Here is a 13,022-nt window from a genome sequence, read left to right as displayed (position 1 = left end):
ATCCGATCAATCTCGATCAAATTTTCAACATTCATGATGTTTTGGCCTGGAACGTATTTTATCATTGCACTTCGATGAAGCAAGGTAGGGATTAAAGAGGAAGGGGAGATATGCAAAAATCAATATTTATAAAAATAATAGTGGCTATGTTTATGAGTTAATAAATCTGGAACCACCCGACCGATCTCAATCCTATTCTCAACATAGGTGAGGTTCGAATTTGGAAGACTTTTATAATTTCAATTTGACGGTAGAACTTAGAGGAGGCGAAGGGGACGAAGGAAAATATATAAAAATGAATAAATTTAATAACTTAAACTATCTCGATCCAACTTTCATCATAGATAAGGTTTTGGCCTGGGATGTTTCCGTCATTTCAAACACTGCAAAGTATAGTAGGAGATGTTGTGAGAAATAGATTTAAAAAATGAAAATGACTGTATTTGTGACTTCATCGCTGTTAAAGCACTCGATTAAATTTTAAACCTATATGATGCTCAGACCTGGAATTTTTTTATCATATCACTTTGATGGTGCTACGTAGGGGAAGAGAAGATGGGGAGACCTTTAAATATAATCGAAAATGACCGTGTGGAATCTACAGTTTTCGAGGTCGGTAAGAAAAACATCGACACTTTGGTGCTCTTTAAATCCACATTCAGTCCCACAACTTGGGTGAGGAGGAGAGGAAGATACAAAATGTTTGAAAATGACAAATATTAGTATCGAATCCGTAGTTTACGGTTCGCTGAGTTGAACAGCGATACATCCTATCCCGTTTAATCCAAATTCAGCTACTGGCCTTGGGGGAGGGAGAGATATAGAAATATAATCAAAATGACCAATATTCATGTGGAATCTAGTTTTCTGGGTTGCCGAGATGAACAGTGACACTTCCGATCCCGTTTACATCCTAATTCCGCCGTGCAATTAAGGAAAGCGAGAAGAACGAGATACGTTATACATAAAAAAGGATTAAAAATGACCAATATTAGAGTCGAGTTTATAGTTTTCCGCGTTGTCAGCAATATCCGGTGTCATTCAGCGTTCAATCCTGTGTATGTTGCACACACACCAATGGTACTGTACAAGTTACAGTTGGAAAGTCATCTCTCAAAGGATGACCCTGATCGGCGGTTAGACTTTGCAGAATGGGCTCTGGATCAGTTCGACAGTAATCCAAACTTTATAAGACAGGTGTTGCTCAGTGACGAAGCTAACATTTATATGCAATATGAGGTAAACAAACAGAAGCACCGTTACTCTTTATATGCAAACCCTTCGTGTGTGGATCAATGTAAAGGTGTTGGTGGTGGAAAAGTAATGTTTTGGTGTGGGATTTTTAATACAAGAATCGTGGGTCCGGTATTTATTGATGGAAACTTGAATGAGGAGAGATAACTTACTATGCTTCGTGAATATGTTATTTCAACGTTATTGAATCCGCAATTTGATTTCGCAACTTTCATCAACCAGGACAGTGAACCTCCACACTATGCTACTGAGGCAAGAATGTTTTCGTTTGAACAGTTTCCAGGTCAACGGATAGGTAGGAAGGGTCCTGTGGAATTTACAACACGGTTCTCTAATTTCACAATTCTTCACTTTTATCTATGAGGTTATTTGAAATCAATTGTGTATGGGGTAAAATCAACAATGTAACCCATCTCTGCCGAAGTATTGAGGAGCGTGTGCCTCTTGTGATCCACAGACCCTGCAACTTGTGTAGCATGATTGGCAAGATTCCGATTGTGTATCCAACACAATGGATGCCATATTGAACATACAGTATAATTCCCACTCTGGCAACTGTCCCAAATTTTAACAGATTATATCTCCTGAATCATTCTGTGGTTAAAGGTTTAAGTATTTGAAAATACATTTAATGTATGTTGTTCAATTAGAAAAAATAAACGAATTAACTGTTTCAAATTAATTTTGGAAGATTAATTTAACTTCGAACTGGTATTTTTATAAAGTCAGTTTGATTAGAATGCGATTCTTAAGGCACAACGAGGGGTTCCAAAATATACAAAAAAATGTCACATGTTCTTTCGTAAGAGTGGTGTTTGAAATAGAAATATTTATTAGAAATAGAACACTTCGTTTTTAAGGGGTAAATGAGTTGATAAATATATGTTGATAAACATATGTTGAGAAATATATTTTCCCAATATATGTTACTTCTCTAAATTTGAAACTAAAACTAGAAAGTAACTCTTTCTAATGGTAAATAACAGTTGTGCCGTTTGCGAATTTTGATAAATACCATTTAGGTCTAGTTGGGTTTTTCCCTATAATCACATTTGTATTACAAAGCACAGCCTAGAAAAAGAAAAAAAATGAAATGAAATCTTTGAGTTTTACGTCCCACGCTTATGCCGGTTAGGCTAAAGGAGACGGTGATGATGAGATATGAGGGAAATGGTGGAATGAAGAAAGTGGGAGGAAACGGGAGAACCCCGAGAAAACCCACGAGCACGGTGTTTGTCCACCACAAAGTTCACTTGGCGGGGGCTGGAATCGAACCCGGGACCCCAAGCACCTGAGGTGAACGCTCTACCACTGAGCCACCGTGCCCCCAGTAGCCTAGAAAAAGAGGTTTTACAGTGTGCCAATAATCCAATTCTCGTGGAAAAATAGGTATTCCAGCTTGTTTTTCTATGTTATTTTCTGTTCAAGTACATTTTTAAAAGACAGTTGTTATTTCGTTTCTGATATATATATATATATATATATATATATATATATATATATATATATATATTGGTTTGGCAACTAAGTTTCCGCCGTTTTTTTAAAAGTAGAAAAATACATTAAATACATTTGGCACGAAGCTGTACATTATTCAAAAGAATATATTGTTCTACCTAAATATATGTTTTTCTTTGTTACTAAGATACATTTTCTTGTTATTTAGAGATAATTAACATGGAATGTGAAGTTGAGAAGTATGAGCATTTTTGACAACACCTTTTTTGCCTTTTTTAAACTGGTTCTAAGGCTGCTCGCAACATTTGTGCTGTGTATGGAGTGGGTGCTATAGCTGAAAGAACCGCCCGTGATTGGTATGCAAAGTTCAAAAACGGAAATTTTGACCTCAAAGACGCACCTCGCTCTGGCCGTCCAGTTGAGTTCGATGAAGAGCGATTGAACGACCTTTTGCATGAAAATCCGCGTCAAGCAACAATGAAACTAGCAGAGACAATGGATTGCTTCCAAACTACTGTAGAGAAAAATCTTTACTCGATTGGGAAAGATCAGAAGTGCGGAGCATGTGTGCCTCACACTATAAGTGTCGCCAACAAAAATCAACGACTTACAATCTCCGCTGGTTTCTTTGCTCGTCACCGTGCAACCCATGGACACAAAAAACGACTTCTTCACCGAATCGTTACTGGCGATGACAAATGGTGCTTCTACATGAATGTGAAGCAGCGTAAAGAATGGTTTAACCCCGGTAAAGAAGCAAACCCACGCGCGAAACAAGACGTTCATCCGCGTAAAACGATCTTGTGCGTATGGTGGGAATGTGAAGGGATTCTTCATTTCGAATTGCTGGAAAGCATTGCGTATGGTGGGGCTGGGAAGGTATTGAAAAACTTGTTGAACGTTGGGAAAACGTTGTAAACAACAAAGGAGAATACATTCTTGATTAACTACTTGTACAGGTTTATTGAAAAATAAACTTTTAACTAACAATATTAAAAACGGCGATAGCTTAGTTGCCAACCCCATATATATATATATATATATATATATATATATATATATATATATATATATATATATATATATATATATATATATGTGTGTGTGTGTGTGTGTGTGCTTCAAAGTACTGCATTCTACTCTTGGCATATTTTATATTTATAATATGTTTTGGGTGCATTATGAACAGTTACATGGATGACACATTAATGGGCAAAGTAGCTTATTTGACAATTGGACCTCTCTTTGTCACAATTTGCGTTTCTTAATTTTATTTTTATGGCTAATTTTTAGACAGAATAGACTTTAATGTCTTCTCAAGAATATTATGTGGGAGTTATTTTCTTTGTTGTTATAGCGTCAATACGAATAGTTCAAATACCAACTATATACATATAAGTAAATTTAAAATAAATGCTACTCGGTAGTAAAACCAAATGTATATATATATATATATAGTGGTAGAAACAGAGACAAAGGGTTCAGCAAGTAACTCTTTATTATACACTTACAATAATGTGTAAGTGAAAGCATGTAAACGCTGGACATGTACTGCAGACAGACATCAATGGATTGCACAATCCGGTCCATGTTTAGCAGTTGAGCGCACCTTCCTATATAAGCCTGAGAAAGAGTTTTGCCAATACTATGAAGGAAGTTCGGAGAAGGTTTTTTTCCACCTCTTGATTAGGGTTTCCTTGGAGTTTGCTTTCCATCCATTGGCGTAGACCAAAGCCTTGTGAGTTGCCCAGAAATCCTCAATAGGGCGTATTTGCGGGACATTTGGGCGGTTGTCTTCTTTGCAAACACACCGAATTCCCAACTCGCCAAGTTTTGCGACAGTTGCCCTCGCATAATGAGCTGTTGCCAAATCAGGCCAAAACACGTATCCGTCATTATTTGGGTAATGTTGCTGTATGTATGGTACCAGTCGGGCCTCGATACACTCCGTTATGTATGTATTCACGTTGATGGCACCCCCAGAGGTCATGAAAAATGGCTCCGAAGCGTCTTTGGGTCCAGCAGGGTTTCATGCCATCTGTTTTGGGCCACATTTTGCCTTCCTGTTATATATGATGTCCGAATTTGTATCCTTTCTCTTCTTCTTGAAGTACTTCAACGGTCTGTTGCATTTGAACGGATAGTAACTCATCATCGACGATGACATCAAGTGCAAATGGACGTTCGCTGATTCCTTTGATAAGAGTGGCGAGCCTTTGTCGTTGTCTCTTTTCTTGGTCCTGGTGGACTTTGGGGGCATTTCGCTGCTTCCTTTGTATGTACCCCATGCTCTGTAATACTTTTTTCATCGTTGCATGGTGATAAACATACTTCTGTCCCATCCACCTGTACGATACACCAGGTCTTGATGACATTCTGCGTACAAGGGACCGCCTTTGGTTTTTATCCAAAGTAATCTTTGGGCGTCCACTTCCCTCATTTCTTTTTGACCCTTGTCCACTCTTGACCCTTCCTATTGTTTTATAAACCCACGACCTGGCATATCCAAGCCCTACGAACTTTTTCATCACTTCCGCAACTGGAACATCAGGGTGTAGTTCAAGGAACAATCCCACTTGTTTTCGCCTTTCCTCTTTTTCCGACGCAGCCATGGCTCTGCACGTGTCTGTTTACTTCTGAGTCTTCCCTGTTTACCTGTCAACATATCACTGTACACGTTAGCGTGGGTACGCCCACAACCCTTTTCCATATACCAGTGTTGCCACCCCTTACACTTTGTCTCTGTTTTTTTTTTTTTTGACCACACGTTATATATATTTCTATTGGAAATTTTACTTAGATCTGTGACTTTGAAATGTACACTACCTTTGTTTCCATAAGTAATGATTTTATTGTCGTAATAGCAATTGCTTTTTTTTGAGAATTACTCAATAAATTTTAAGCTTCGATCGAAAAAGAGTTAAATAATAAATTGATGAGATGAAGCAACTCCGCAAAGACGTTCTGATGTGCTGGGGAAATTAATGTTATTGAAGATCAAATTTTATGCAGGTTCTGTTGGTTCTGCAATGGCTGATATCCTCTTGATATACTAGCTATCTACGCTAGCAACGTATCGGTTACACGTACCACGTTTTCCCACTCATTAAGAAATAGCTCTCACAGGTCATCTTTTCTCTTTTGGCGGTTTTCATGCCATTTTTCTTACAGGTTTCTAGTATATTCTGCCGATAAAATTTTCATTGAGTTTAGGTCTGAAGTTCTAGAAACATAGTCGACAAAATAAACATTTGTTTTATATTGAAATCAAACTTGGGCCACATAAAACTCATAAATTTAGTTGTGATCTTGCTAATCTTTTTCTATGGTGTTCTGAAATGCATTGCTTACAACTATGAGAAATCTTTATAAAATGTCAAGGTACTTCTGGCTTGTCAATATGTCTATAAGATTTATCTGATCTACTATGACATTCTTATATCACGATTCCAAGCAGTGAAGAATGGTATGCCTCTTTCGACGTATTTCGGTGCATGTACTGAAGATCATATTGTTTCAGTACAGCTGTATAAACGAGTCATGGACCGCCATTTGCCAAGTATAATCTCTTGTCATCTGTATTAAGCGATCCCAATTACAATGAATTATTTCCTTAGGAAATGCTAATTAGTAGGTTTCATGTCAAATACTCCTTACGTACAGCTTAAGACTAAAATTTTCGACACGTCATCGATTACTAAAAAAGAGGCCGCGGAAAAAAATGGCACCGAGTTTGATATTATAAAGTGGTTCAGTGGCTGAGTTTAATCGAAACTTGCTGTTATTGCTGGATATAAATCCTTTGAATACAATTAGCAGGCCTAAGAGTTGTATTGCCAGTTTCCTTGTAATTCTTCCAACAAGTGAATATTCCGTCACGGAAAACACAAAGTTGTTTGTCGTCTCACTTTACACTCATATCAATGTTTTTAATAGGAATCGTTCACGAATTATTGACCATAATGATCCATGGTTTGCTATTAATGCGAAAAGGTGTTTTGCTACAGGAAGAGGCACCGAGCTCCTTCGTGGCTAATCGGTTAGCGTACACACCTTTGTCTTCCGAGACTCAGGTTCGATTCCCGGCGAGAGCTGATGGGTTCGAATTCCACGTTAATAAGTTTGTACCGTCTCATATATCCCCACTGCAGAAAGGGACGTTATAATCAATTCAACTCAACAGGAAAGGGTCACTCATGGAGAACCGTTTGGTAGTACTTTCTCCTAAGTGTATGTATGTACTTGAACAGCACATTATCTTATCACGATATATCAAAATTAGGTACTTTTTATCATTTATATCTGATATTAAAAAGTTGATAAATTCTCCAACTTCAAGGTAGACTTTAATAAACGTACTCATCTTGCGACCGAGAGATGGGCAGGTGATGTATCGGAGATTCATCGCAATGCATTGGGGGCCATTCACTACAAAGTAATTTTGAAAATAATATTTGAAGAAACGCAATTAAAACATATTCATTTTTAAAGTGGAAAAATGTTTCGAAAATACTTTTGCTATACATATTTTAATACATGGAATGCTTGGTTTATGCAATATGTATAGTTACGGAAAAGGATTAAAGGTGAAATTAACACTATCGATCCTAAGCCCGAGTCAGGCTTGTTTGTGCCTTTGTTCCAAAACGCCGAAGCCCAAGTCCAATTCGATTTTTACGTAATAGCGCGTATGTAACTTATTATGGGTTCCGGCCGGTTGTCGCCCGTGTTAAATATTTTATTGAGACTTCGTTCTTGAAGAAATACTATTAACATGATATCCAGTGCAGCTTGATTGTTGTGATTAACTTTCTTCGTTTGATTGGAACACGCTCGAAAATACAGTGGAATATTTTCTTTCGGAAACTATTTAATTTTTCAAAAGTTATCTTGTTTGAAGGAAGTAAAATGAATATAGAAGAAAAGACAACAATTTTCGAAGAGTACAGTTTAGATCCCGTTCGAAAGGTGAAATTGACGATTCAGTTTTAGATCCTAAATTCAAAATTTAAAAAGGAGGTGAGTACATCAGCAGTTCCATGCTGTGGAAAATCAGCGCCCGGGGCGTGTGTAAACGACGGCACCCTCCTACCCGTATATATGAGTAAAGTCGACAGACTAGCCACAAAGCGCTATTTTAGTTGGCGGGAAACAAAAAAATTCAAAAAATAAACACTGCTTTTCCTTGAGTTTTAGCATTTTTATTGCTTTTTCCTTCCATCTTATTCATTTTTCCTCCAAACTCCTCAGAATAACGGAACTCGGCGGTCAGTTCCCGAGAATTTCTTATTGCACACCGTTGTCACTGTTCGCACTTCACACGCTGCGGGAACATACTTTTTCTATATTTTTTTCGTCTGTTCAAAAAATACGTATTTCAAACAGCAGTGTAGGGAATTACCTCTTCTTACGTCACCAAATTATATACGGTATTCGTAATAAACTATAATGTCCGAAAATTTGTTTGCAATATGTTTAGTGCGTCTATTATGATTTAGCAATGTGCTATATTTTTTTAGAAAGGTCTAAAACACCCAGGATATTGGAATAAACGAGATCAGATTATCCGAGGATCGAAAGTGTCAAGATTGTTTTGCTTCCGTTTATACATATCTATTATTATGTGATATATCAACAGTGAAGCTTTGAAGTTTATTGTTACTATTGTCCATTCTCATTGTACGTAATATTTAATTTTGTAATATTATTTATTCCATGTTGGATCTACAGTAAATTCCAAGATAATGTTTACGATATATCTGGAAGATCAGGAAACACATTTTACATTAATACAATAAACGAGTTTCGTGATTTACACGTTTATATTGACACTTGAGTTTGTTCGATTTGTCATATATAATATTAGTGCTTTCCAAATGGTAAACGTGGATCCAACTACTCTTTTAATTTTATGCAATTAAAATTCCACACAAGGTCGATCACATAACCACATATGTGTAGAGCGCGCCAATTAACCACATATTTAATGATATTCAATTGAGTGTGCTTTTTGCCACAAAAATGTTAAATATTTTCTCGTCAGTATTCCTTTTTTTTTAAATTTTAGCAAAGACTACATTGAAACTCCATATTCAAATGCATGTATGCAGTGAATTAAATATTTATCAATAGATGTTACATAAATCATATCAAAAATAATTTAATTACTTTGAAAAAGTCTGAATACCTACTGACCAAACTCAAGACCAGACAACGTTCCGCAAAGTAATTTTAGAACAGCAATGCAGCAGTTATAATAATCAAATATTGCCATTAAGGCATACTAAAGATATTTACCATGTTGGTGGAGGCCGTTCGAACAACTGACTAACAACTACTTAGTTCTTTTTTGTTTCAGTTCTGAAAGCTGAAATTAGTATATCGTAGATTTACATTTACCAAATATCTAGTAGTAATTGGAAATATATTATTATTTTGGATTTATTAATGCATGAAAATGCAGAAATTATACCACCATGATATCCTAAATAAATGACCTGATTCCGATTACTAATAGTACTTATTATTAGTAATATTAACCAGAAGATATTGTTAACATTGGACTTAACATACTACTCTTTACACTAAATCGCACTTATCAATATTCCATTGTCATTCCAAAACTGATTGCCCAACTACAAACAGAACAAAAGTTAATTTATGATCTCACATCCTATATCAAGATATAGTGTTTAAATTTACATTTGGTACTGTGCTTTATTCTCTTACTGTTACTTTGAGAAATTTCGCTGCATGTTTTTAGTGGAAAAAAGTTAGTTATATAGTCTGCATAAGTATGTTGTCTATAATGTTAGGACGTTTCATAAAACAAATATTTATATCCGTCCTTAGACCTCTCGATATATAGCGTAACGAAAGCATAGCAAAAAGTGATTTTTAATGATCTATTTAGCGTCGTAATATTCTATCCCGATTATTTGTTAATTGTATATTGAAATCTACATTGATAGAAATCAACTGTTACTGCTTTCAGTACTGATATGCATAGAGTGAAAGCGGTACGAGATAGCGACAAATCATTGATTTAGCGTCTGAAGCATGCATCCTGTGCTCACCCAAAACACCCTACGAGTATCAGAATTTTTTAGGCTTATAAGTAGTTACGGCTTCAATATCGATTTATAAAAAGAAAAAGTGGTAATGTGTATCGATGCTTTCCTAGTTAATATCCCAGTAATAAGTTATATTTTACTCTATAATCATTTCTGTTAGTTGGAATCGGCAGAACTAATTCTTTTCCTGTTTATACTTGGTTACCATAGAACAAAAAGAGGAAGAATTTATATAGAGACAACTTTTTAAATGGACACAGTGTCACGAGCGAACATAGTATAAATATAATCACACATAAGTCTTTAGTGAAATAAAAAGTAATAAGCATTTACAAGTAATTCAGGTCCCAATATTGAATTATATAAACTAGGACAGTAAGGATTTTTAGAAGTCTCATTTTTGTAATTTATTCAGCGTCCTAATGAGCTGTTCCGTCCCTTCTGGAACTCTTTATTCAGGTTGGAAGTAGTAGGTATATCCCTTTCCATTTTCAGTATTCATAGAAGAGAACTACAATATATAAAGCGACAGGCGACTGTTTGGAATTGATTCAATATCTCAGAAAATATTCAATTTTCTCATCTACCTCTCATTAGTATAAATAAAAAACTAAATCCAAGTAATGTTCGTATTACGATTTAGGAAAGCAACAAAATGTCAACTAATTTTCAAGTTGAATTTGCCTTATTCAGTGGTATTTTTGAAGTAACTAAAATAGCACATGCTTTAAATTTCAAGTATCTTTCGTTTAATGAATGTCATCTTCTGTCTACGTTGTTATAGGATACTGCGTAATGGTTCGATGTATGTTAGTTCTTAATGAATGGTGATAGTGTCCTCTTCAACACGGTTTCCATCTAATTCTCAAGTTGGGTACATTTAATTATTTATTATTCAGTACGTTTCATAGAGAACAAATCTAATTGGCTGAAACTGAAAAACAAGCTATGAGAAAGGAAAAATTTAAGTAATAAAAGAAGCCCTTTTTTGTTCTGTTCTAAAGTTTCGTTTCCTAGTAAAAATGTTAAAGTATCCTGAAGCAGTATTGCAATCATGAACTATTTTGTAAAAGAATGGGCCTTCTTAAATTGGTAAGCATGGTTTCCCAGAAACTTGCAAATGAAGAGAGCAAGATCGCCAAGAGGAAACACGAAGGTTAATCTGTGATAGTAATAATTGGCAGTCAATTTTACCATTAATAATCTTATATCTTATATGATTATTTTCAGAATTAACTTTGACCTATGGGGGTTACAGTTTTAGCCACTAAGGCTAGTGACTTTATTACTCAACACTACAGGCATTTTCTGTGTAAACATATGGAACATTTAGGTTTCAGAAACAGTGTATTTCTATTTGATGGTGTTTCTGATTAACACTGAATATAGAATGATTGATTCAATGAATATGAAGTTTAAAGTGGACACTTTTACTAAAGTAGGACCATGTCAGTATGTTCAATTTTCCTAACCAAACTTTAACAATCATAATCTATCCAAACTAACTCATGCATTTCTGATTTTTAATAGTTTTTGTATAACAAAAATTTTACAGGATTTATTCAATTCCGTGAATATAATCGATGGTGTACTATAACTGTGGAAATTATACAAGAACAGTGAATTGTGTACAAAAATAATCTCATTCCATCTTTAGTAATAAAAAAATCGTAAACAGCTTACTATGATGCTTACGCAATAAAGATCAACAAAAAACCGACTTTTATTTCAAAATACTTTGAAAACTTGTAGGTATTGTCAGAGAAGCAGACTTGGGTAGGCGCGTTACCACGTTTGTTAGAAAAATAGTTAAGGCATATTTACAAGTTGCAAGCTACATTTTAGTTGGCAAATTCCGGAAAATACCTGTGATTTTCTTATATCGGAAATAAATATTTTATTCCATTAAATCAGTGAAGGAAAATACAGTATATTCTTAAAAAATAGATTCGACGACTTCTACGAATTTTCTTATTTAATCATCTTAAATAAAAACTTACATATTTAATTTTACATAAAAATATTCTCTAAAGCTTTGAACAAAAATGTAATAATATTATACCCACACAAAACTTCAAATTTGTATATGAGGAGCAATAAATATTGGGAAATATTATGTAATGGTACTCATATTTTCCCGGTTAATTAGGAATTAGATTGAGACATCGCTTATGTAGTGTGTTAGACGTCGCTTAGACTTTTGATCCACTAGCACAAATAAGGTGAAACTGCAACCATAGGAAGACCTGTTTATATATGCATTTCTGTGACATTAAACTTGAAGACTAAAATCTACTGTGTACAATAGAATAGGAAGCAGTGTACCAAAATAATATATGCTATAATATACATAATATGTATTTCACACCAAAGTAATATTTTGGCTGAAAGCCTCTTAACAACTTCTATTGAATTTTAACGAAGCGTCAGCTCAAATATATAATACGATTCAATATTTTCATTGGCACTTTACTGTATTGCTCATTTTCTACGATATTTACTTTGATATTTCAAAATTATGAAACGAATATATATCTTTTCTTTTCTAGGTAGTGGCGCTAGTTGGGCCACCATGTTTCGGACTTCTAGAATAGAGAATGTTCCATTGGCACTTGCTCTTCTGATGTCCTTTTTTAATATGCTGCTATATGGTTTTATGACATATTATTGCAGTAGCGTTTTTCCAGGAAAGTATGGACTGCCTAAACCGTGGTACTTTTTATGTGAAGTAAGAATTTTTATCTTACTTTCTCTTACTCTTTTCTTTATAAATAAATATCCGCGTAGAATTCCAGTTGACTAGAATTCCAATGAAAAGATAGACAGTGGGTAGTATTCCTGTGGATTAAACTCTGGGGAAACTCCGAAATATTCCGTTTTCCTTAATGTTTTCTAGCACTCGAACTAAGCCCTTTATATATATATTGGCAAAAATGTACCCGGGCACACCTCCGAAGTGGATCAGGCCGGTAACGCCAAGTGGTGCGTGACTGAAAGCAAGCACACTATCGGGATTAGGGTGGTATGTCACAGTGATGCGATCGTGCTATAATGAGCACGTCTACGGAGCTCAGTGACTTTGATCGTTTAGTTATAGTGGGATGTCACCGGAGTGGGAAATCTATTCGTCAATTACGGACATGCTACAGAGGTCGAATTCAACCGTGGGGGATGTAATTATGAACTGGAAACGTGAAGGAAATGAAACGCCCGACACGCAAAGTGGCAGGACGAAAA

At 35.4% G+C, this 13,022-nt stretch overlaps 1 protein-coding gene across 1 annotated transcript in view; it reads left to right on the top strand.

The window, feature by feature from the left end:
* Positions 1-10,883: 10,883 nt before the first annotated feature.
* LOC145691585 (phospholipid-transporting ATPase ABCA3-like) overlaps positions 10,884-13,022 on the top strand; it is a 159,315-nt gene continuing 157,176 nt past the window's right edge. Inside the window, exons 1-2 of the mRNA XM_081766991.1 lie at positions 10,884-10,941; positions 12,335-12,513. Coding sequence (XP_081623117.1) covers positions 10,884-10,941; positions 12,335-12,513 — 237 coding nt within the window. The remainder of the gene's footprint in view (positions 10,942-12,334; positions 12,514-13,022) is intronic.

Source organism: Thermobia domestica, chromosome 8, assembly GCF_964235325.1.
Source record: "Thermobia domestica chromosome 8, izTheDome1.hap1.1, whole genome shotgun sequence".
Classification (NCBI taxonomy): Eukaryota; Metazoa; Arthropoda; class Insecta; order Zygentoma; family Lepismatidae; genus Thermobia; species Thermobia domestica.
This window is presented reverse-complemented; position numbering and strand designations above follow the sequence as displayed.